The following is a 26,948-nucleotide window of genomic DNA, read 5'->3' as shown; positions in this document are numbered from 1 at the left end:
AGATACACAAGTAGCCAACAAATCTATGGATGATGCTCAACATCACTAACCATCAGGAAATACAAATCAAAACCGTAATGAGAGGTCACCTTGCACTTGTTAGGATGGCTATTATCAGAAAAAAGGGAAAGTAAATCAGTCCAGCTGTTATGGCAAACAGAATGGAGGTTCCTCAAAAAGTAAATTAAGAATTACCATATAATCCAGCAATCCTACATCTGGGCATATATGAGTATGTACAGAAAGGAAATGAAATTAGTACCTTGAACAGATACCTGTACTATCATCTTCATTGCAGCCATTAACTAAGAATTACCGTATAATCCAGCAATCCTACATCTGTACATATATGAGTATGTATACATAGGAAATTAAATTAGTACCTTGAAGAAAGAGATACCTGCACTACCATGTTCATTGCAGCCTTCTTCACAGTAGCCAAGATAGGTACACAACCTAAGTGTCCATCGACAGATGAATAAAAGAGAAAATGTGATCCCCCCTCACACACACACATACACACACACAATGAAACATTATTCAGCCTTTAAAAAGTAAACAGTGGATGAACCTGTAAGACATTCTGCTGTAAGTGAAATAAGTCAGATACAGAAAAACAAACATAGCATGATATGCTTTTATGAAGAATCTAGGAAAGTCAAACTCATAAGAGCAGTGAGTGCAATGGTGGCTGCCAGGAGCTGGGGGGAAGGGGAATTAGGGGCAATGGGAAGGAGTTGGTCAAAGAGTACAAAACTTTCAATTACGCAAGATGAATGAGTTCTGAAGATCTAATGCACAGCATGGTGACCATAGTTAATAATACTGTATACTACGCTTGAAACTTGCTAAAGAGACCAAGTGTTCTTACCACAAAAATAGGTAAAGTATGCCAGGTGACAGAAATGTTAATTAGCTTGTCGAGAGTAATTGTTTCGCAATGTATATGTATATAAAAATATCACATCGTATACCTTAAATATGGACAATTTTTATCTGTCCATTAATTACCCCTCAACAAAGCTGGGAAAAATAATATATTACTGCCGCAAATATATGCCTTTCCTACCTTTGTATTAGCATAAGATGTCATCAGAGTATAAAATTCTTCCTAATGTATTTGGGTAATGGGGGTAAATGGCATATTATGAGTATTTTATGTATTATAAAAATTAAATTCATTGTTTATTTTAAATTAGCAGTACAAGTAGATGTTAAAAAAGGTAACCCGCTCCCCACCTCAACCTCTAACATTCAGTTTTCTGCCCCAGAGTAACCATGGTTACCAGTTACAGCTTCATCAAAATTTGTTTAATCATTTCCTAAATAATGGACATTTAGGTCATTCAGAATCCTCTGCCATTAAAAATGATACAGTGAAGAATGTCATCATTGGTAAACGATTTCCCACGTTGTGAGTACATCTAGAAGTAAAAGTGGAATCGCTGGATCAGAGTATATGCATGTAGCACGTGAAGGTATTTGCCATAAAATTTCTTGACTTTGATCATCTGCTTCCCCATTGCCTTTAGAAGAGTTTCTATGCTCCAGAAACTGGATTCCAAGGCCCTGCATGATCTGGCCCCTGTTGGCCTTCTTGTTTGTTATGAGTTCCCCTTTATAAATATACACTAACCATACAAACTTCTTTTGGTTCCTCAAATGAGCCAAGCTCCTTTTAACTATAAACCTCCAATATGTCTGTTCTCACTTGGCTACTACCTCTGTAGCAGCTCAGATGTTACCCCTAAGAGCAGACCTTCCCTGAACTCCCAAGTCTAGATCAGGTGCTGACATGTCCCACAGCACCGTGTGTACCCCCCTATTATACCACTTACTACCCTACTTTGAACAAAGTGTCAGTTGGATGAGGGTAGGGACTTACCTTGTTCACACTGTATCCCTAGAGTTCTAAACAGTGATCAATAAACATTTATTCGACACCTAATTGGTACTTCATAACAATTTATTAAGTGAATGAATGGAAAAAAAAAAAAAAAAGCTGTAGTAGTTCCTCACCAGAGACAGAAGAGGCCCTTCAGGACTAAGTGTAGGGATCGGCAATAAGGGACGGTTGCGTAAGTAATACACTTAGAGCCAACGGGAGCTGTCTGTCTGCTTACACATCGATGTCAGCCTGTGATATTTTGAGAAGGCATATAAAAGGGATCCGGCACTTCATCACTTAGCCAACCGATTAACCTTTCAGCCTTCGTTTCTTGAAGCCTTATGCGAGCTCTTAATCCTTAGTGAGCCTCTTCATGGACACTAATGAAAAGGCTTGTTGGACCATCCAGGCTGAAACCCTGAGTATTTATTTAATCATCCAGACATCATGTACTTGTCTAAAACTAGCCTAGTCTAGCCTAGCTATTATTAAATTATAGAAACCAGGAATAGTTAGGAGCCAATTACAACAGAATTGGAAGGAAAGAATCAGACCATCTATTCTCGTAGTTCAACATCTGTTCCTTGCCCTTAGAGATCCGAGGGCAATGACAGCATCTCCTCAAGAACAGCGCTACCTCACTCTATATCTCTTTATGGTGGGCAGCAGGCAGGGTTTCCAGGGATATGTGTACCTTGGAGCAACTCCTGAGATGATTCTGAATCTTTGTACACCTGAGTTGAGAATCACCAATTCCAGTCTAACCTTTAGAAAAAAGAACTATGAGCAGAGAACTAAGGTTAAGCAAAGACTTGCCCAAGGTCATAGAGCCAGTATAACTAAAGAATGGAATACCTGGGACTACTGAACCCAGGTCTCCTGACTTACAGTTTATCACTTTTCCTAACACTGAGAAACAAATCACCAGAAGGACTGAGAGAAAGGGAGACACAGCGGAAGGACCTCAGAGAACCCCACATCACCTGTTCCTGTGCCCTTTAAGCAAGTAAGATATTCCTCAAAGATATCGTAACTTTTGTAGCACTTTTCTAGCGGCAGGCGGGCATGATCACATTTTAACTTAAATGATTCTATACTCCTCATGTTATAATGAGTAGGTGTCATTTTTGTCACATACACACTTTTAAGTAGCCTAACCTTTCCCTGACCTCTATACCCAGTTCACTTTAGGACTTTGGTATTGAGGGCAGGAGCTCGTAGCTATGCCAGCGACAGAGCCTGGTACACTGGCTTACATGTAGTTGGTAATGCGAACATGCTCGTTAACCAAGTGTCAGGGCTAAAAGCCCGTTTAAATCATTTACTGCACTTCCATGAATGGAAATAGAGCTTTAAAGGACATTTGGGAGCATGAGCCAGCTAAGACATTTTCGCTTCCCTAATGTTTTATTTCATACAAGGCTACTTTCTAGAGTATTTTGCTCTGGGCGCCAAGGGCGTTGGTCTCCATGACCAGCAGGGACCCTTGAGGACTTTGTCTCTGATAATAGCAGAGTGGTGGCTCACTGACAAGCAATAAATATAAGAGCAATACTAGATAAAGACAACATTTCTTCAGTCTCGCTAACACTTGTACAGGCAGCAAGTCTGTTTTGCTGAGGCCGTAGCCTTTCATGTCCATCTGTACCAATGTAATGGTAGGTATGCCCTCTTATGATTTTTAAGGAAAAGGGGACAAAGGATATATTTTAATTTTGTTTTGTAATAGCAACCCCCCCCCCCCAAATAAAAGACCTAACTTTTTTTGATCTGACTAAAGGTAAAGATACCTACAGAGAAGACATACTGATAAAATGGGCCACATGTATACAGCCACCAGCCAGGCAGGCGACCTGTACAGCTGTGATCACTCACTGTGATGAGGCAGACCATGGAGTCTTCTTCCTGTTGCCTTGTATAACGTCAGGAGTATAAAAACAGAACAATCTGGCTAAATAAGAGTATTTTTACAGGAATGATAATGGCTATGCAGAAATTAATGAGTGAGAGCCTCAAATGCCTGAGAGAATATGCTATTAAGCTCGTTTCCCACAGAAATATATTTATTGCCTATCACAAGCCATCCCTGTCTTATTATCCATTCAGAGAGACTATAGTCATTTTGAGGGGAGATAGAGTCTCAGGGGCTTGTTCACAAGACAAAATTCAAGTTCTCTGAGGGCTGACCATGTGTATATAGACCTGAAGAGGATGGTTAGTTTCAGCGGTAGAGTCCTCAAGGGTCCTTGCTGGTAAAACGACACCCTCGGTGCCAGATCAAAACACACTGGAAAGTAGGTTTGCATCGCAGAGGACATTAGGTAAGCTAAGATGTCTTGGCTTGCTCACGACTCCAACATGCCCTTTAAAGCTATATATTTCATGTAGATCTTGCACTTAATAATGCCTGAAGCATTTCTGCATACATTAATGCTTTGGACCATTACACCAAATACACGAGGTAAGCACGGCTCATTATCTCCATTTTACAGCTGAGGAAACCGAGACGAACAGGGCTGTCAGTCCTCCGAGGTCACGTGACTGTAAAGCGGTGGTAGTGACTGCAGAATGGGATCCAGAACTGGGACTCAGTCTAGAACCATTTCTATTGCACCACGCTGTACTTTTATTTCTATTTTCTTAGTAGGACAGAAACACGGGGAGAGGTTGGATGTGGAAACATTAATATTTTGATGGATTCCTGAAAATGCTACCGCAGGAAGAGAATGGTTTTATAGTAATATTTTTAATATGTGGAAACTAGCTCAACGGGAAGTTTGCATTCATGGTATCTGATTCAAAGACCTTATGACCTTCAGGATATAATCCACCCTTCATTAAACTAGAAAATAAAGTCCTGCAGATATCTGGAGTAACCTGCAAGAGATGACGAAGCAAGCCACCTAGAGCGATTACTCCTTGAGAAACATATCACAAAGATGGGCCTCAGCAGGAAATCCTGGCACTGATTTCCGGACTATTCTGACTCACAGTACCCACAGTGGAGGGTTCTGCTTTCCTCGCAGAACAACAATGATGTGATTAGGAAAAATAAGCTGAAAATCTGCATCAGAGACATTTGGCCATCTCCAGGCAGGAGTAGTGAATTAAAGGCAAAGATATAGTAAAGAAAAAGACTTGGCTTATTTTGTAGGAGTTCAGGTTATAAAGTACCAAGATTTACATTGGAGGGTAACTACCACTGTGTTTGGAACGCCTGCTTCCTACCCAAGACCATCATTTAGAGAGTAATCCAAATGAAGACATTGAGACGACTGCAACTGTTTCTTGAATAGTGAGTCAGGAACCATTGGATCTAGTCCTGGCTGGTGTGGCTCAATGGATTGAGTGCTGGCCTGCGATCTGAAAGGTCTCTGGTTCGATTCACATTCAGGGCACATACCTGGGTTGTGAGCCAGGTCCCAGAGACAGAGGTGTGTGAGAGGCAACCAATAGATATTTCTTTCCCTCTTTCTCCCACCCTTCCCCTCTCTCTATAATAAGTATGCATGCTCCAAAGGATCACTAGAAACCCCTTGAATTTTCAGTGTGAATGACCTATTTTCTGAAAGGGGGGGGGGGCTCGCAGAGGAATTAGTGAAGATCATCAAAATTAATATCTATAGGTACTAGATAAAAACAATCTAGAGCCCCACCTCCCATTTGTTTGTTCATTCATGTACCCAATGTATGATTGTCCGCTACGTACTATTGCCTTTGCCTCATTTTTACCTGTTGCCTATAAATGTATGTGCTCCCTCATTTAGCTTCTCTGAGCGTCTAAGTCATCGTTATACTTCTGGACTCGAGTGTATTCATGGCTTTGTTATATAACAGAAAAAAAATGTTCAGAACTGAAGTGAAATTAAAGGTTAGTAAAGGATCAAAAAATTATACAAGGAGTTAGAACTTATTTTTTCCTGCTCTCTTTCGAAACTTTTCTCCATTTTTGACCTTGGAAAAAGGTTTCTGGTCGGTTACGTTTTCTTTGATGCTCATGAAGCAAAAACTGAGCTGGAGAGCTAAATGTCTGTTATACTCTAACAAGTAACTTGTACACTGAGAATCTACACGTGATTGCCTCTATTTCTGGCCTTCGTTCACTCCACTCTGATTTACCTCTCCCATCCCACCTCTTTTACTCAGTTCACGTGGTTTTTAGATGGACTCACTTTTTCAATGAGAAGTTGTTTTACTCTTATATAACAGAATCCACTCATTGTCTCGACACATAGCGATATATGGCGTAGACTTATATATCTGGTGGCCTCTCTAACATACATACTCGGTTGTCCAGCAGGCCGCTCCAACTTAGCATGCCCAACTGAATTCTTAATGGCTCCTCTACATCCCTTTACCCTGTTTTTTCCATCTCAGAAATGGCAACGCCCTCATGTCCAAAACTTTGGGGTTCTGCTTGGATCTTCTCTGTCTCTCATAATCTTTATCTAATCAAACCAAAAATCCTGCCAGCCATTCCTTGGAAATCTCTCCGGAATCTGACCACTTACCACCAATCTGGCTCCATCCTGGTCGAATCCAGCATCATATCTTTTGTCTAAACTTTTGATTCACTTCCCTAACAGGTGGTCTCTGTTTCTGTCCCTCTCCCTGCAGTTATTATCAACAGAGCAGTCAGAGGGATTCAGTTAAAACATAAGTTAAATCCTGTCATTGCTCTGCTCACATTCTTCCAATGGTTCCCCATCTCAGGCGGTGCAAAAGTTGGAGACCTTATACCTTGGCCTACAAGGTTCTAGATTGAACTTTGCTCTCCGATATCATCTCCTTCCCTCTCCCTCTTGTTCACTCTGCTCCCAGGCATTCTGATCTTTCTAGAACATGCCAAGCATTCTTCTACTTCAGAACATTTGTATTTATTGCTGCTTTTTTCCTCCTGCGCCCACCCCCAACGATTTGTATGGCTCACACCTTCGTTTCATTCTGGTTTCTCTTCAATTGTTCCCTTATTAAAGGGACCTTCCAGTCACACAGGCTGCCACGTTCTCTCCCTCTTGCCCTGCTGTATTTTTCTCCATAAAACTCATGGCCAATTTTGTTCATGGTCTGTTCTCTTTACACTAGAACTGCATCTCTTTGAGGGCAGTAAGAAATATTTATCAGGGGTTTGCTATGTACAAGGTCATTTTCTACACTATGGGGACATAAAAATACACAAACCAGACAGATGCCAATATCTATCCTGATGGCATTTCCATTCCAGTATTATACAATATTTTCTTAGTAAATATGTGGTAAAGGCAATGAATAAATATAGCGTACACACAGCAGAGTAACAAAAATGGTTCAAAAGTAAAGGGGATTTGGATTATGTCCTCACCTTTAACTCACTGGAGAATCCACATCTAAAGAAATGGTTGGATAGGCTACCAGGTGAAAGGCTGGATATGCAATCAAACGCCATGACTCACAGACACTCCACACTCCTAACCCTCAGGGGCTCTTGGATTCCTCGCAGCTTCACTGTTTGACAAAAAAATATCTGTGTCTGGCACAGAGTGAGTGGAGTTTAGGGGCGAGGGTATCAGATCAGGAAGAAATTAGGTAAGAAGCGCTAAAAACTAGTGCTAGAGGCTTTGGGCTTCACTAGAGCAAAACAATTTCAGTACCAACACAGAGCAAACACTGTATGAAAGGTCTGCAGCCAAGATGGTGGTAGCCACATCAAGGTCAAGTGGTTTAGGGAAGTGGAAGAAGCTGCCTTCTTTAAGAGAAAATTTGGGAGGCCGAGGGAAGAGGAAAGTTTAGAAACTACTAGACTTTCTACTTGGAGACAAAGGGAAGTTTGTGTCCACTATTTATTCATTCAGTCGTTTATTTATTTAATTTATTTTTAGATGGAAAGGGAAGGAAAAAGGGGGGAGAGAAACAGCAATGTGTGGTTGCCTCTCACATGCACCCAACTTAGGACCTGGCCCTCAATCCAGTCATGTGCCTTGACTGGGATTTGAACCAGGGACCCTTTGGTTTGCAGCCCAGCACTCAATCCACTGAACCACACCAGCCAGGGCTGTGCCCACTATTTAAGGTCATACTGCTCTTACCACCTCTCTGCTCTCCTCCATAGCAACTAGGGAATGTGAAAGACTTCCTGGTACTGGGAGTAGACTGAGGGGAGAGTCAAAGGTGGGAAGACCTACATGCATCAAAGGGTGAGGTAGGTGGGAGAGGAAAGGGACTGAGACGCTCAGTTTTCAGCTTCCCCATAGCCTTCTGAACACTTCCAGGAAACCGGCTGCAAGAAGTATGCAAATAACAGTGTCTTTTACTTCCTGGACCACATTTCCTAGGTTTAAACCTGGTCATCCATTGTACGCCAAGTGTCTACTCTAGAGAATGGCCCCACTAAAGAAGTTCTCCATTCAAGGTCTCAATGCTGCTGCTTCTTCCCTTGTCCAGAACACCCTAGTTAACTGATTTCTCTGACTCGTTTTTTATCGCAGGGTTCTTGTTCTGAGTTCTTTTGCAGATTTCATCCAGTTCGCTCTCTTCTGGCCTGTAACGACAAATTCCTGGCCCCATTTCTCGACTAGCACATGTCTCCTGGAACTGCTACCATCGTTGGCCCTTACACGTATTGACAAAGGGCAGCTTAAACATCTCCTTTTCATCTTTATCAAGTCCAAGTGCTTTGTGAAGCCCAGACATAGATCTTTGGCAGAGGTAGCCAGCACATGCCGTCTCTAAATCCAGATGGTGTTGCAGCAGTCCAGAGCGATGTATTCTACAAACCGCTGTGCCAAAGAGGTAGTGTTCTGTCTGATGATACAGTAATATTGAAATAGAGCTTTTCAAAGACCCGGCCCAAGAGCTAATGAAACATTTTTTATGGCCCCCAGTTTGCATTGCTAGTTAAGTCTGTTTTACCCTCAATAGGGATGGTGTGCATGGCACATCATAACCTAACAGAAGGAGCAATAAACATCATCAACTTACATAAACAACACCAACGATTTGCCAGATATGAGTCCAGATTCTGGGGTTACACAAAGAGATATAAATTCATGCCCTCAAGGAACTTGAAGTTCTAGAAGCTGTAGTTCATATTGAAGCATGGTAGCTGATACAAACATTGACAGGACCATCAATGGAATTAACATATCATGCAACTGCCACCATGGCATAATGCTGTACCAATTCCAAGAATAGTACTGAACACTCTTGGTGGCCTGGCCTTAGGAGAAATGAGGTGTCTCCAGGGAATATGAGGTCCTTTTTGAGGCTGATCTTGAGAGACAAATGCTACCATGCCTCTCAGGTATACCGACAAAGGACTGAAGCAGGAGAGAGGATTCTGTACAGCCCATTTTCTGTCAAATGACTGACGGGTAGGCTAGTCTGGAAAAGCCTTTTGCTGTGACCTTGGTGTACAAGCAATATATGAGATGCTGAAGCACTCGAGAAGTTAGTTCTCAGAAGGGTATTCTCATGAACTGACATATGATAAGGGAACACCCCAGTAGACTTACCATCTGCTCCTTCACTGCTTTTGCTTCTTTTGTTGCGACGAACACGCCTACTTTCTGCTTCAGAGTATGACTTTTCTTCAGGGAAGAAAAAATTCAGAAGGGATATCTGTAAAAAGAACAAGGAGATGAATGAATAAAAGGTGGACCCCGGTCAACCATAGCTGAAATAAAAAACTAGTCTTCTGTAGACAGTCTACCTTCATCTGAAATTCAGGTCTAAACCTTCAGCCCATCTTCCCTTCACTGTACAAATCCTTTCATTTTTGTCAGCCATTATTATTCCAGTCATGAAATTTGGCTAAGCTCTGAATCCCCTTCTCGTCTGCCCTGAATATCTAATAACTAATCCTTGGAGTCTCATTTCTCCCTAGAGTTCTGGGATTCAGAGAGCCCAGGCAGGGATTTCGAACCTCCCTCACATACTGCTGATGTCTGCCCAGAATTAGACTTGAGTTTGCAACTCTCTCTTGGATTCCATTATTACATATCCATGATTTTTCCACATTCCTTTTTATACTAAACTTTTGGCTTGTTCCCAGAATGCTGTGCAACCAATTATGAGCGAAAGACGCCATTCATGTCAATGCTCTCATTGTAGTTAAACATGACAAAGCTCACATTTATTATTCTCTCCCTTTCCCCGACTCTTAAAGAACTCCTACAGCACTTGGGTGTATAAGATTCATTTTGGTACTTGATGCTCTACTGACTTATGATCTCTCATAACAGTACAATATGTTTCATATGTGAATGGGCCTGCTTTCACTAATGGTAATCAGTGCTTAAATATGTACTACCTGAAATGAATCATAATCTTGCGGAATGAGTGCTCCTTTGTAGTTAAAAAATATGTCAGAGGGAAACAGTGGACAGAGGACTAGAAATGACAGTGATTCTAATCCGACTTTGCAATTTATAGCTGTTAATCTTGGAGAAGTTACTTGAGTTTTAATATCCTATAAATAAGGACAAGAAACAGTACTTTGCTCATAAAGAAGTTAAAGGGTCAGCAGAGCACCCAGCATGCAGGACACAATCAATACATGTTAGCTATTACTATTATTAAACTCATTCTTCTTTAAACACTGGTTAGATATAGCTTGGGGGTTATATCGTCGTCGTCGGCAGCCGTCCGTCTCGAGAGACAATGGTGTAGCTTCTTAAGAGTTTATCTGCACCGCCGAGAATGGCTGTGCAGTCCGACTCGGGAGTGACATGGTATCTGTCTCCTCCCGTGTTGAATCGACATCTTGTGATGTCGTCGGCAGCCGTCCGTCTCGAGAGACGATGGTGTAGCTTCTTAAGAGTTTATCTGCACCGCCGAGAATGGCTGTGCAGTCCGACTCGGGAGTGACATGGTATCTGTCTCCTCCCGTGTTGAATCGACATCTTGTGATGACGCTGAAGCTACAGAGCCTGGGCAGGGTAATATGGAGGGTCTGCTGTTGCCCATGCAGCAGACCCCCCCTCTCTTCGCAGCTGAAGGGTCCAAGGGAAAGACGGAGTCGATACAGCTTGGGTTCAGGTGCGCCGCAGGAGTTGCCGGTGTTGACTACAACGTCGAACCGCCTTAGGGACTCCGGCTCCGGATTTTCTGTCGGGGTTTACTCCCTTAGCCTTTCCCCTGAAGAGGTATGCCGCAAGGCAGCGGAGGTTTTTTGGAGTCAGAGTTTTCCTTCTCTGATGTACCCTGACTGGAAGATCGAACCAGCGACACTTAGCTCGCAGGCCGACGCTCAATCCACTGAGCTAAACCAGCCAGGGCAATTGGGGGTTATAAAAGAAGAAATAAATCTGCATTTTCACCGTCGCATTAATGTGCAAAAATAAGCAATTTCAGAATCCTCATCTCTGTTGTATCCCTCATTAATTGAGACAAAAATTCTATACAAACTCTCTTAAAAACCCGGTGATTCACTGTTTACATAGAACAATTATACCCAACAGCCTTAATGTACAAGATCAGGATGATCTTGCAGAATATACTCAGGTGTTTAATATAAAGTGAAGAAATAAATGTTTAGGTAATCTCCAACTTAAAAGATTAATTTTAAAACATGTAGGTTGAACCATATGAAACTGTCATTTTTGTATGTCAAAAATGGTTGTATATTAGTAATTTCACATGGTTCAATTCATCAGTATTTTTGATTCACTTGAATGGAATATAAAGTGCATTTTCCCATAGTATCAACAGAATAAAGTCTGACTAGGTTTGCAGATAAAGCCCATAGAAAGTTACTTAACCCATACATAAATAAGCTATTTGACTACTACTAGAAAAAGAAACCCACACTGCTATTTACAAAAAATGTCAATTACTGGAAACTCCAAAAGAACAAGGCATGGCGGACAGAAGAGTTTTCCTGATTACTTAAAGAGTGCTGAAACTTCAGCGGTTGTGAATAGAAATTAATCTACAATATATGATTTTAACTCATGGCTTACTGAATATACAGGAGGCTATTAATATATACATTAAATGGCCCCAGTGCACCATAGTTTTGAGGTTTTCATCAAAAATTTTAATTACATTAAAGAGCAATATATGTTTTGTTAGAGAGGAACTTCAGTTTCTTTGGGAGAAAGTAGAAACACACCTAACACAGACCGAAACTCGTCAAGGTTTCTCGGGGGTGATACCTCTGGGAGCCCTGAAGGCTTTCAATGATTCAGTGACAGATGTGAAACTAACAAGGAATTGCAAATAAAAGGAGCAATGTGGGTAAAAGGTTCAGAGGAAAGACAGAGAATTAGCAGTCTTTGGAAATACAATGAACTTACAGTGAGTGGCAGTGGGTAGGGGGAGGAATGCTAGGGTTAGGGTTAGATATTAAATAAGGGGTAGAAGAGCATGATAAGAAATGTACACTTTACACCGCAGCAGGGGGGTTTATTCTCGGAAAGACTGCCTCCCTTTGTTCAGTTTTCTACTTTCTGAAAAATTCTCTTGGAATCTATATTCAATAAACTGCACACATTTTAAGCATATAGAGTAAACAGTTTTGAAAAATGTATATCCCTTTGTAACCACCACCCAAATCAAGACATAAAACATTTCCATCACCTCAGAGTTTCCTCTTGTGCACCTTGCAGTCCTTCTTCAGTGCGACCCCTCACCCCAGGCAACCACTGTTCTGATTTCTACCACTATAGCTTCCTTTTTTCTATTTGAGAATTTCACATAAATGGAATCATTCAATATGATTGTATGACTTCTGTGTGTTGTTACTTTTATTCAACATAATCTCTGTGAGACTCATCCATCTTGTTGTGGGTATCAGCTCACTGCTTTTTATTGCTGAGTAGTAATTTTTTTTATTTTGACTTATTTATTGTTTTTCTATGACGGTTGTCCCACTTTTCCCCCATTGCTCCCCTCAGCTGCTTCTCCCACAGTCAATCTCCACCCCATTGTCCTTGTCCATGGGTCGCTGAGTAGTATTTTATTGGAGGGATAGACCACAGCTTTTTAATGCACTCACCTGTTGAAGGACATTTCGGTTATTTCCAATTTGGGGCTATTATGAGAAAAGCTGGCATGAGCACTCACATATAGGTCTTCTTGGGGACATATGTTTTCTTTTTTCTTGGATAAACAGCAAGTCAGGGAACTTCTTGGTTATATAGCATGTATTTGATGTGAGGAACTGCCAAACTGTTTTGCAGAGTGACCAAACCATTTTATACTCCCAGCAGCAATGTACTCTGCATTTTCATTACACTGACATTCTCTCTCTCTCTCTCTCTCTATATATATATATATATATATATATATTTTTTAAAGATTTTATTTACTTATTTTTAGAGAGAGGGGAAGGGAGGGAGGAAGAGAGGGAGAGTAAAACTGATGTGTGGTTGCCTCTTGTGTACCCCCAACTGGGGACCTGGTCCGCAACCCAGACATGTGCGCCGACTGGGAATCGAACTGGCAACCCTTTGATTCGCAAGCGGGCACTCAATCCACTGAACCACACCAGCCAGGGCTATACTGTCAATATATTTAATTTAGCCACTCTTGTGGATGGAAAAGCTCTGTGTTTCTTAGTGGTCGCTTTTTGAAATGGGAAACTTCTTTTCAATGCTTCTCTGTTTCTTACCTTATACCCAACTATCAGATTTCACTTGACCTATCTGTAACATCTTTTCTAGTCTTTTCCAATTTGCTGCTTATAATGTTATAGGCTTGCCATCTGACAAAAACTAACTAGGATAAGGTACAAGCACGATAAAAAGGCAGTCAATGGGTTGTTGAACGGCTCTTCCCATAAATAAGATGCACATTTTCTGGCAGCTTACAGGTCATGTTGATCGCTCAATTCCTGACTGTGGTCTCGGCAGGTGAATTTGTCAGGTAACTGAGTGTTCCATGGGCATGTTATTCCAGGATGACGCCATTTCTAGGGGACAGGAATTCAGAAGTCCAAATGAAGAACCCTCGCCACTATCACAACTACAGTTCCCGAATTTCCTTTACAATCTTTTTTTCTGTCCCCTCATGGTCTCTGCTCCTATGGGAGTTCTGGAAGGGCCTCCAGCACCTTCTTGTGTCCTGATGGCACAGCAGGACACCTTGCCTACATATTAATTGTTCCAAAGGCTCTAATGTGAGCTTGTCAGACCTCAGCTCCCAGAGGAGGGGGCTGAGGGAGACGCAAACTCCTTCAGATGGCAGAAACAAGCACAGCTTCCCTGGGTAATAGGAGTCACTTAAAGTCCTTTAAGAGAGGCTATTGATGAGTATGGGACATTCGTAAATCAAGTGTTTATTACAAAGGGACTGCATGTATATGAAAAAATTATTTGAATACAGTTTCGATATTTTTGCAATGAAAATGGGAAGAAATGAACAGAAAACACTGCTTAAATTGAAAGAGGATACCTATTCACAGTGATCTTATTTGTGTCTCAATTATGTGGAAAAGGGACAACCATCCTTTGTGTAGTATAGATGGTAAGGACCGAAATCAGTGGATGGTCCAACAAAAATCGAGCTTGAGGTTTGCATTCATTAGCATGGACTTCAGAGGAAAGTTGCAGAATATGAACAAAACAGCTTTCTCTCTTCGAATATTGCTTTTCTATTGCACAAGGGGGCGGGGGGGATCAGGAATGTTGGCCACAGCCAGGCATGTTGCTCAAGGGAGAAAATATCTAATTCTTTACACTTTATTAAATGATTACACCCTTGTTTCCTATGGTAAAATTACATGGTAAACAGCACCTGCAGATTACTGGGACCTCAGCTGGAAACAATTCGTTAACAGTGAGACGGGACGGATGCATGCTCTCATGCTAGTGATTCTCCAAATACTGTTACAAACATTTTTTCCTAATTAATACTGAAACCCACAAAATTATTAGGTACTTTGTTTTTCTTTTTACCATGACACAGAATACATTTAATTCATTTTACATGTCATGGGTAATGTATGTGATTGTATTTGATACATTTTATATATTTTTGTATACCTAGTGCCTGCCTCTGGGCCTGGCACATAATAAGTCCCCAATAAATATCTAGCTGTGGAAAGAATAATAGGACTATCAGTCATCCATTTCTTAAAGACAGGATTTCGTTTGACTGTAATTGGACCTCATTTCTCAGGATCAGCCATGGAGTGGTAGACTAAGGACTCATTATACCACTGGCAGTAATGAAATTAAAGGGATCTTAAGAATGAGAAACTGTACGTTGGGGGCTCTCCAACATTAGCGTACAGCAGGATCAATAGGAGCTTGTGTTAAAATGTGGAATCTGCCCTTGCTGCTGTGGCTCAGTAGGTTGAGCGCTGGCCTGTGAACCAAAGGGTGACAGGTTCGATTCCCAGTTAGGGCACATGCCTGGGTTGTGGGCCAGGTTCCCAGTTGGGGGCACAGGAGAGGCAACCAGACACTGAAGTTTCTCTCCCTCTCTTTCACCATCCCTTTCCCCTCTCTCTAAAAATAAATAAATAAAATCTTTAAAAAAATAAAAATAAAAATAAAGAGTGGAATCCTGGGCCTTCCCCTTCCCAAATAGAGGCAGAGGTGGAACCCCAGAATGTGACATTTCAACTTTCTCAGTACAGGATTCTGATGTAGTTCCTGCTTGAACCACATTTTGATAAACTGCTTTATGGTTCATTCCTCAACCTGTCCCTTATCTGGAGACTGGAAAGGCTAAGAAGTCCCCTTGTGCCACTGGAAGAACCCAGATCTCACGTAGACAGTGTTTTCCACCTTTATTCTGTCATATCTAGAGTTAATCTGTTTAAACAAATTGGTACTTCATCTATCTCAAGAGGAGGCAGATACTTATGTACCAGGCTTTCCAAAATGGACAAATCATCTATTTTGAAAGAAAGATACCTTCTTTAATGCTCTTTAATAAATTTATTTTTCTGCCCTGGCTGGTGTCGTTCAGTGGATTGAGCCCTGGCCTGTGAACCAAAAGGTCACCGGTTCGATTCCCAGTCAGGGCACATGCCTGGGTTGTGGGCCAGGTCCTCAGTGGGGGCATGCAAGAGGCAACTGATCTATGTATCTCTGGCACACAGATGTTTCTCTCCCTTTCTTTGTCCCTCCCTTCTCCTGTCTCTACAAATAGATAAATAAAATCTTATTAAAAATATATATCTATTTTTTCTTATTACAACCACTGCTATCATACTACCACCCATCAGTAATCAGTTGGCACTTTCAAATAAAATAAAAGCATTTCTACTTTGAGGTATTTAGAAAAATTTCTACATTATTCCATCATAGGAGAAAGTGATTATCCCACCTTGGAACCAATTAGTGAAGTAGGGTTGCCCAAACTAGTTTCATGGCTATGTCATGGATAAAAAATGGGACCAGAGGCTGGCCTTGAACATACTTCGAATCTGAAAAGACTCCTCAGCTCAATATTCAGGGCGATGTTGTCTGCTGAGCAAACACTGAGTAGTTACCCAATGGAGGGCACTGAACTGGACTCAGTTGTGAAGATTACAAGGTGAGCACTACACAGCAGGAGATAGTAAGGTTTGCAAAGCAATGTGAGAAGGACGGAGGCACAGAATGTGCTGGTTGCTGAACAGAGCGGAGCGCGACAGCTCCAGGAGAGCAAGCAAACAACAACACTCAACACCGATGACAGCATCCCATGGGAGCTGCCACCAGCAGGGTGTGGGGGTAGAGGTGGAAGCCAGAGAGCAAAAGGCCAAAGGAAATTGGTGCCTTTGACATGTTTGATAGGTGTGCCAAAAATTGCCACCCCATTGGAAAAATGTCAAATGATGACTGAAATTACGTAGTAAAGCTAAACATGAAAGCTAAACACAACCAGCATTTTCCATGTTGTGCCAAGAGCAGTCACCGAATTCTGGTCCCTGGCAGTTTGACTATTAAGTAGAAAGCAAAATAAAATACAACAGTATCTTTGAGGATATTATCATAGGGAGGCATCGGCAAGAATTTACGCTGCTTCTACTCTGGACCAGTTCAATGCCTGGCTTTTCTTGCCTCCCCCATTGTTGGGCTCTAAGCATCACCTCACTATAAGGCCCAATGCTAATTTTTCTTATCTCAGTTGGTAGTAAGCCCCTTAAAGGGGCTTAGCCTCTGGATGAGGTGAAATTTATCTACGACACGCACTGAAGGAAAAGATGAGTTATTTTCAAAACACAACTACGGGCACAAAGGGGGAAAATGGACTTGTGCTCTGATTGTGTTTCTTAGGTTCGACTCTTCCTAACATCCAGAACAGAACTGGAAAACAGGAGCCTGCTGAACTGATTCCCATCAATGGACAAAAAAGCAAGCTATGGCCAGCTTCTGAAGGACCGAGGAATTCCCGCCCGCCCCAGATGGCCCGTCTATCTCCCTGAGCTATTTTATCGTTAAGACTTGGAGTCACGCTTCATGTAAAATGGCAAAACAGGACCACCACTTCTGAGGTTCTGGAATTCAGCTGGTCTATGAGCATGAAAACTATGTTCATTGATGACATGTGCAGCGACAGCAGTGACAGACGGATACCCAAGTATGCTCGGTATGGTGAGCTTTACGGCATAACGATAAGCAGGCAGAAGAAACACTCTCAAGTATGCACTAAAGCATAGCTTCAAAACGCATGACCTAATTGTGGGCTGCTTGGGAAAACAGCAGCAGAGGCCAGCTTGGAACGCATCAATATGGAATTTGGAAACGCTTTTTTGAGCAAAGCCCTTTAGCTGACCACAAGTTGAACACAGAAATACACACAGCAACAGCCTCCACAAATAGCAGCCAGAGCCACAGTTCAAAGAGCTGTTTTGTATGCGTGTCATATAGAAAGAACGTTTGGTTGAAGATTTAGATTTTCCTCCTTCCACCTGTGGGAAACATCAATAGTGACATCTTTGATGAGGGTAGCAATGTATATTGGATGTCACCACCTCCCTTGGGAGTGTCCGCTTATTTAATTTGCAATTCTTTATACTTCTCAAGTGAAGGGAACTTTAACACATAAGGAGAAAAAAATATACTTCCACTTGTAATACCTGGAAATCACTAGGGGTTTTAATTTGTGAACAGAGTATGTTTTTAAGTTAAAATGTATCTCTAGAATTTAGAGAAGTGCTAGGATAAAACCATTCCAACCAATCCTGAGCTCCGGATTCAGAAAACATTAGTTCAAATACATGCTCTCAATTATGATTTCTTAAATGGCTCTTGAAGATTTCCTAACAATGTTGCAGTCTGCCTTTAAAAACTTGGACAAGCCCTGACTGATCTGGCTCAGTGGATTGTGCACCAGCCTGTGAAGAAAAGGATCGCTGGTTTGATTCCTAGTCAGGGCACATGCCTCGGTTGCAGGCCAGGTCCCCAGTTGGGGGCCCAAGAGAGGCAACCACTCACTGGTGTTTCTCTCTCTCTTTCTCCCCTCTTCCCCCCTCTCTAAAAATAAATAAATGAACATTTTTAAAGGCTTTAAAAAGTTGGGCAAATGAGGGTTGGAGTAGTAGCACCATAACCAAAATGAGGTTGCCTGGGGAACCCATTTGATTTAAAGTAGGATTTTGCCCTTGTCCAAACTTTCCCTATCATTAGCATTCTACAAAATCCATTCTTGTTCCTAACGGAGACCTAAACCAACATAAAGAACCTCTAAGCCATATTTGACCACAATTTTAAAAATTAAGTATGGAGGAAGAATAAAAGCGGGGTACCTACTGACGTAGAGAATTACAATGGTCAGAAATTGAGTGGCAGGTCACAGGTAAGCAATTTAAGAAGCAGATGGCTATTGAATCTACGAGGGTAAAGGTGTTTGAAACATTATAGGAAAAAAATTAAAATAGTGGGGAAAGATATTAGTTAAAAATGAAACAAGTTCAGTTTAACTTGATGTTAAAATATACAGTAGACAAAGGTTCAACAATTGATTATTACTGGAGATCTGATAATGAAAGTCTAGAAACAGTGTTCGAAATGTACCCATGGGGTTGAGTGGATAAGGATATTAACATAAGTATCCGGGCGCTGGGGTGTGTGGTTCAGTGGATTGCACGCAGGCCTGCAAACCAAAAAGTGGTGGGGGTAGATTCCAAGTCAGGACCCATGCCTGGGTTGCAGGCCAGGTCCCCAGTTGGGGGCGCTAGAGAGGTAACCACACACTGATGTTTCTCTCTTTCCCTTCCTCACAATCTGAAAATAAATAAATAAAATCTTAAAAAATAACATAAACATTCTCCAGTGGACCATTAATTCAGAACTGCCTCAGAGGAAAATAAGTATAGAAAGTGAATCTCAGCGATCAGTGCAAAGGGTAATGTCAGGCAGGTTAAGGTGTAATCACAGAAAACAGAATTCAGACTTCAAGTCTCCAGAACTGATGGTGACACCAGGAGCTATGTGGATTCATATGATATGAAACAACTAAAACAGATGAAAAGTAGATAAATGCAACGTACAACAGGGTAACTAAATAAATAATGTTGGTACTATTGGCCAGATATGTGCAAAAAATGAAACTAGACCACCTTCTCATTCCATATACAAGAATGAACTGCAAATGAATTAAGGACTTAAATGCTAGATTCAAAACCATAAAAATCCTAGTGGAAAATATGGAAAGTAAAATATCTGACATGTCTCGTAGCAAACTTATTTCTGACATATCGCCTCGGGCAAGGGAAACAAAAGAAAAAATAAACAAATGGGACTACATCAAACTACAAAGTTTTTGTTCAGCAAGGGAAACCATCAACAAAATGAAAAGATAACCCACTGAATGGGGCAACATATTTGCCAATAATACATCTGATAAGGGGTTAATACCAAAAACATAAAGAATTTAAAAAACATCAAAAAAAAAAAAAAAAAAAAGAAACAATCCAATTAAAAAAAAGAGCAAGAGTTACCCTGGCTGGGTATTACAGTGGGTTGGAGCATCATTCTCTACACCAAAAGGATGCAGGTTCGATCCCAGCCAGGGAACATACCTAGGTTGTGGGTTTGATCCTTGTTTTGGGCATGTACAGGAGGCAACCCGTTGATGTTTCTCCCTTACACTGATGTTTCTCTCTCTCTATCCCTCCTTTGCTTTCTCTAGAATCAATAAAAATAACGTAGGGTGACATACAAATGGCCAATAGACATATGAAAAGATGCTGGAGTCACTAATCATAATAGAAATGCAAATTAAAATCACAATGAGATATGACCTGACACTGGTCAAAATGGCTACCATCAATGCATTAACAAACAAGTGCTGGCGAGGATGTGGAGAAAAGGGAATCCTAGTGCACTGTTGGTGGGAATGCAGACCGGTACAGCCACTGTGGATAGTGGTATGAAATTACCTCAAAAAATTAAAAATGGAACTGCCTCATGATCCAGCGATAACACTTCTGGGAATTTATCCAAAGAAACCTGAAACAGTAATTTGAAAGAATATATGCACTCCTGTGTTCATTGCAGCGTTATTTACAATAGCCAAGATTTGGAAGCACCCCAAGTGCCCATCAGTGGATAAAAAAGCTGTGGTATATTTATAATTGAATACTACTTGGTCCAGTATAGATGGACCTGGAGAATATTACGCTAAGTGAAATAAGCCAGTCAGAGAAAGACAAGCACCATATGATTTCACTCATATGTGAAATTTAATGAACAAAATTAACTAACAATCAAAATAGGGACAAACTCATAGATAGAGAGCAGGATGAGAACTTCCAGGGATGGAGAGTGTGGGGGGTCTGGGTAAACAGGGTGAAGGGATTAAGCAAGAAGAAAAATATTCACAGACACAGACAATAGTACGATGATTAGCAGAGGGAAAGTGGGGCGGGGCGGGGGGAGGAAAGAGAAAAGGGGAAATGAACAGTGATGGAAGAAGACTTGACTTGGGATGGTGAAGACACAATACAATATACAGATCATGCATCATAGAATTATACACCCCAATAAATTGAATTAAAAAAGAAAATTGAATTCAAAGAAGAGTCTAAGATACAAATATCTCAGGGGCAGGGAAGTTAATCGATGGTGATATAATCAGCAGAGATTCGCCTACAATAAGTGCTTGATGGATTGGGGAAAAGAATAAAGGACCCGGAGCTCAGCTTCAGAACTTGAAACACTGTAAAACTAGAATCACCAAGGGCAGAAGAGGTCTGGTAAGAAAACCTACGAGGCCAGGAAGGCCATTTCACTATGAGATTAGATAAATCTAAACCTGAAACGCTGTCCTTAGATAACTTGGCATTTTAGTGCTTCTTGTATACGAGCAAGGCCAGGGCCTCCCTCGAGGCAAATATACAACAGGTTATGTGACATAATGGCAGATCAATACTGTTTCAGTATCTCTAAAACAGAGGGCATTTTTTTTTTCAATATGGCTGTTGATTAAAATCCAGCATGAGGGTGTTTCTATGGAAATCCTTTTTGTTTTCCTCAGAAGAACATTCCCAAATCTTGCTTAGGGCCACGACAATGAATGAACACACCTCATGCTGAGTGCTATCTCATAAATCTTTTCTGCAGCATCTCAACAGAGCTACCCACTCAAACAGAAATTAAGAGAAAATACAAACAAATGCAACGAAGTAGAGCAAAATACGCTATTCATTAGAGTCAACTTTATGCATATCCATTGTTAGATTGTTAGTTTAGGGACTGAAGCCAGCTGTCCGAGGAGCAACGGGACAATCAGGTTCCCTTGTTGCTTAGTAATCTCTTTCACAGAACTTCAACCCTAATGAAGTCCCCGATTTCTTCTAATGGGCAGACACTGTAGATGTGTCTGGTTTACAGCAAAGTGCTCCTATTTACCAATATTTTAAAAATATTTTATTTATTTATTTTTAGAGAGAGGAAAGGAGGAAGAAAGAGAGAGAGAGAGAGAGAGAGAGAGAGAGAGAGAGAGAGAGAGAGAGAGAGAGAGAGACACCAATTGGTTGTCTCTTGGGTGCCCCCAACTGGGGACCTGGCCTCAACCCAGGCATGTGCCCCGACTGGGAATTGAAGCAGCGACTTTTCAGATTGCAGGCCAGTGCTCAATCTGTTGAGCCACACAGCAGCCAGGGATAAAAATATTTTCAAAAATGAAATTCACAACAAGCTCATAAACTTTAAAATTTGATAAGCATACAGACATCTGGATCAAACTGGCTGACCAAACAATTTCAGCTCCTCTCTCGCTCAAGATCTCAGGGATTCAACAGAAAAGAGATTTTTATGTTTCTCAAAGAAAGCGGAGAGGTTGCTGACTTATAAAGAAAGGCAGAACAAGTGCCAGAGGGGGCTTATAGCCTGGGAGAATGCTGGTGTGCCCTGTAGGACCCCAGAGAAATCTGAAACTTGGAAATGCCCAGTAAGGGAGAGGGCAAAAATGCAGCGAGAAGAATTCAGTGAAAGCTGCTGTCCTGAATCATTATCTCCCACCCCTATGTATAGGATGATCTCTTGTTTCAGGTACTATTCCTAAAGTAAGTAAACACATAAGTAAGTAAGTAAATAACAGTGTTCTTCTTTAAATAGATTAAATCATCTAAGAATTGAAGTAACAAATAAAATGGGGGAAAAAAGGCCCGGGTGCTGTGTCTCAGTGGATTGAGGGCCCACCTGGGAACCAAAGGGTCGCTGTTTCGATATCCAGTCGGGGCACATGCCTGGGCTGTGGGCCAGGTCCACAGTTGGGGGCACGTGAGAGGCAACCAGTCATGGATGTTCCTTTCCCTCTGTTTTTCCTTCCCATCCCCTCTCTCTAAAAATAAATAAATAAAATCTTAAAAAAACAACACAACAACAAAAAGAGTTGAAGGAGCCATAGTGGGCATTAGAGCACTCGGACAAAGATATCTGCATCCCAGAATTGAGATTCCCTCAGCATAATTGCATACGAGTGTTGCTCGCAGGCCTCGCATTGTGGGTAGCCAGACATTTTGCTCAACCCAGAGACACAATATAACATTTCAGAACATCAAAGATACAAAGAAGACCCTAAAAGCATCCACAGAGGAAAACCATTCACACTTAGCGGAACAAGAATTGGTATACGGTAGATTGGTCACCTCATCAGCCACATTGGGAGTTAGAGAGAACAATGGACAAATACATTTAAGTTTCTGAGGGAAAATTAATGTACACCTATAGTTTGATTCCTAGCCAACTATAAATTAAGCTTGGTAGTAAAAAACAAAACAAAACAAAACAAAACAAAACAGACATTTCCAGATTGCTAAGACTCCATGTTCACTTGTTACCCCTTTCCTGGGATGTTACTTAGAGTAAAGAAAAACACAGAGACATACAGGATTCTGGAAACAGTGGACCTAAAACCAGAGACTCAGCCAAGCCCAGGGATGGCCGTTACACAACAGGCCGAAGGAGCACAGAATCGAATGGAAGCAAAGGGGTGGGGTGGGGGTGCAAGAGGGAGGCATCCAAAGAAAAAGTACGGGGGAGGCCTCACAATTTTATCCCACTTTAAAAAATTAGAGAAACTATGGATACTGTAGACAACGCGTGCGAGAGAAAAAAAAAGGCAATTAGAAAATCCAGACAAAACAGCATTAAACAAATTAAGAATGTTCTCATAACACTTGACAGGGGAGAAAAAATTTAAATAACCACAATAATATGAGCACTGCATACTGATTTTCAAATTTCAGAAATAACCAATACATTAAAGCATGATACTTAATTATACAGCTACATAATTATAGATAAATAGCAAAGCATAAATGTAATCCTTCTGGGAAATGCAAAAAGTAAAAGTAGAACTGACAAGAATTAGCAGGTAGACGAGATGAGCGATAAAGGGAAGAGGAGGGAATTAATGGTCTCATCTTACAAATGGAGTTAAGAGATATTGTCTATACATTATGGAACAAGAAATAATTAGGTCTAAGTATATTCCTAAAACAAATGCACAGAGGAACTAAAGAGCATGATAACTACTTTGGGATGAGAGGTAGAATAATTGAGCTAAAGCCTCATTTATCACAGCAAAAAATTAATAAAGTCTAAAACAGACAAGTCAAGTGATAGCAGTATATAAGGAAGGAATCACCAGAAGAACTGAACAGAAACTGTTAATACAGTCAAAGATAATCATAGAGGATTAGAACTGGGGGTAGGGCGCGTTAGAATAGTAAAGTGTTGCTTTTATCAGAAGGCTTTATGTACATAGGTTCATATATATTTTTTAAGAGCACGTGCATGTATTACCTGGCTACCTGAAAACCAGACAGGTAACTTGAAGAAGAAATCTTTTGTCATTACTAAACTAAAACCAGCCAGTGAGAATCCTCACCTGAAAAAAAAGTGCTGGCAAGGGGCCATTGAAGCATAGTTCCCCTGTCTTTATTATTCAACGTGCTTCTGTCCCCTGACCTCTACCCTGAAGCCTATGACCTTTGTCTTACAATCATGGAAATTTAATACAAATTGTGCATTAAGTTATGACCAGCTTCATTCTCAGCTACAGAGATGAGTTTTCATGGCTTTTTAGGGATACAATCAAGTGCACATATTTAACTCTCCAACTAGTTAAGTTTTAATATATGTATGTACATATATATGCACACGTGTAAAACCATCATATAATCAAAATAATGAAGATATTGATCACCCCTCCAAATGCACTCAGACCACAGTGTAATACTGGCCTACTGCCCAATGGCTTCTGCATTCCCAGGCTACCACTGATCGACTTTCTGTCACCACAGACTAGTTTTCATGTTCTAGAATTTTATATAAATAAGATACCACAAGGTGTACTTTTAAATAAATCTGGTTTCTCTCATTCAGCACAATTATGCACATTGAGCTATGTTATAACACATATCAGCAGTTCATTCTTTCTGATAAGCAGTATTTCATATTATGCATTTCACAGTTTGTTTATCCATTCACGTGTTATTGGACGTGATGGGTTGTTTCCAGTCTTTCGTTACTACAAACAAAACAGCTATGAATATTGGCAGGTCAGGTTTTCTTTCTCTTCAATTTTTCAATTACAGTTGACACTCAGTATTATTTTTTATTAGTTTCAGGTGTACAGCATAGTGGTGAGACAATTATATAATTTATGAAGAGATCCCACAATAATTATAGCACCCATCTGGCACATACAATTATTACAATAGTATTGACTATTCGGAACTGCTGAGTTATACGCTAAGTATATGTTAGAAGAAACCACCAAACGGTTTTCTCTATCTATCCCCTCCCTCAGGAGAAATTTCTTTTTCTATTTTATTTATTGATTACTGACCAACCAGGCAAGGGCTGCCAAGTTGTTTTCTCAAGTCATGCATCGTTTTCCATTTCCCCCAACGAGAACTGAAATTTTTCACAACCTCATTACAACTTGGTGTGGTCAGTCTTTTTAAGTTTAGCCCCTTCTACCAGGTAGGTTGTGGCCTCTCGTTGTTGCTTTAATTCTCTTGTCCATAGTGAGTAATGATGTTGAGTACCTTTTCATATATCTTTCTTGGCAAAGGGCCTCTTCAAATCTTTTACCCATTTTCAAAAACTGAATGTCAACTGTAACTGAAAAAGAAATCTTAAAAATTGATTTGTTTTTATTATTCTGGATACATGTTTGTTATATGGTATATAATTTATAAATATTTTTCTTCCAGTCTGTCTTCTCTTTTAATTGTCTTAACAGTGTCTTATAAAAAACAGTTTTAGCCCTGGTTGCTGTGACTCAGTGGACCAAGTGCTGGCTGGGGAACCCAAAAGTCATCAGTTTGACTCAAGGTCAGGGCACATGCCTGGGTTGCAGTCCAGGTCTCCAGTTGGGGGCTTGTAAGGGGCAACCAACTGATGTATTTCGTACACATTGATGTTTTTTTTTGCCCTTTCTGCCTCCTTTCCCTGCTCTCTAAAAAATAAATAAACAAACAAACAAACAAATAAATAAAATCTTTAAAAAAAGTTGTAAAGTTCAATTCATCAATTATTTCTTTTATGAACCATCTTTGGGGTGTCATACCTAAAAAAAAATCTTTTTGTCTGATAGCTTAGAATTTGTATTTAGGTCTATGATCTGTTTTGAAGTTTGTTCGTTGTTTTTTTTTTTTTTTTCCCCCACTGATTGTGACGTATTAATAACTTTGATGTTTAAAAAAAAATGAATTTATTTATTTTTAGACGTGAAGGCAGGGAGAAAGAGAGGATGAGAAACACTGAGAGAGAGAAATATCGACTGACCATTGCTCATACATTTCCTGAGCCAGGACTGAACGCGCAACCCAGGCATGTGCCCTGACAAGGAATCAAATGCGCGGTTCTGCTGTTTTGCAGGACGATGCCCAACCAATTGAGGCATGCTGGTCAGGGCAAGGTTGATTTCTTTACTGATCATGACCAAATGTTTCAGGCACAATGTTCGTTTCAAAGTCTATGCTTTCTCCATTGAATTTACACTTCACCAAGTGTGTGTCTATTTCTGGTCTTAGTCTTCTCCTTGATCTACCTATCTTTATATTAAGAACATTATGTCTTGATTACGGTTGCTTTCTCATAACCCTTGTGATCAGACAGCACAAATTCTCTAAGCTTGTTCTTTTTCAAAGTTGTTTTGGATATTCCAGGTCCTTTTCTTTTATAGACAAATGTTCAAATCACATCATTAACCTCTACAGAAAAATGAGGACATATCAGGTTGGGGAAGACTGACATCAGAATATTATTTCATCCTTTTGATGCTATTATAAAAGGTATTTATTAAATGGCCATTTCTGATTATTTAGTGCTAATTTATATAGGAATATAATTATTTTCAATAGTTACTTGATGTCCCGTAAACTTGTAATATTCACTCATTAGTTCTAATTGTTTTGTAGATTTCATGTGACTTTTTGTTTTCTGCAGAGATTATCACATTGTTATATATAATGACTGTTTCCTTTCATAACTGGTTGCTTCTTATTTATTTTTCCCTGTCCTTCTTACACTGGCTAGAACCCCCTGCACAATGTTGGCAACAAATGATGAGCAGATATCCTTTCCTTTTTCCTGATCGTAAAAGAAGAGCATTCAGTCTTTCACTGTAAAGAATGATGTTAGCTATAGGGTTTTTGTAATGTCCTTTACCAGATGAAGAAAGT

General features: G+C 40.5%; 1 protein-coding gene across 2 annotated transcripts in view; it reads right to left on the bottom strand.

Moving 5' to 3' along the window:
- Positions 1–26,948, bottom strand: part of EDA (ectodysplasin A) — a 284,456-nt gene that overhangs the window by 60,516 nt on the left and 196,992 nt on the right. For both annotated transcript variants that reach the window (XM_090264402.1, XM_090264403.1), the window contains exon 2: positions 9,379–9,484. In XM_090264402.1, the coding sequence (XP_090120528.1) occupies positions 9,379–9,484 (106 nt within the window). The remainder of the gene's footprint in view (positions 1–9,378; positions 9,485–26,948) is intronic.

This window comes from Furipterus horrens, unplaced genomic scaffold, assembly GCF_987537825.1.
Source record: "Furipterus horrens unplaced genomic scaffold, mFurHor1.1.pri manual_scaffold_17, whole genome shotgun sequence".
NCBI classification, from domain to species: domain Eukaryota; kingdom Metazoa; phylum Chordata; class Mammalia; order Chiroptera; family Furipteridae; genus Furipterus; species Furipterus horrens.
This window is presented reverse-complemented; position numbering and strand designations above follow the sequence as displayed.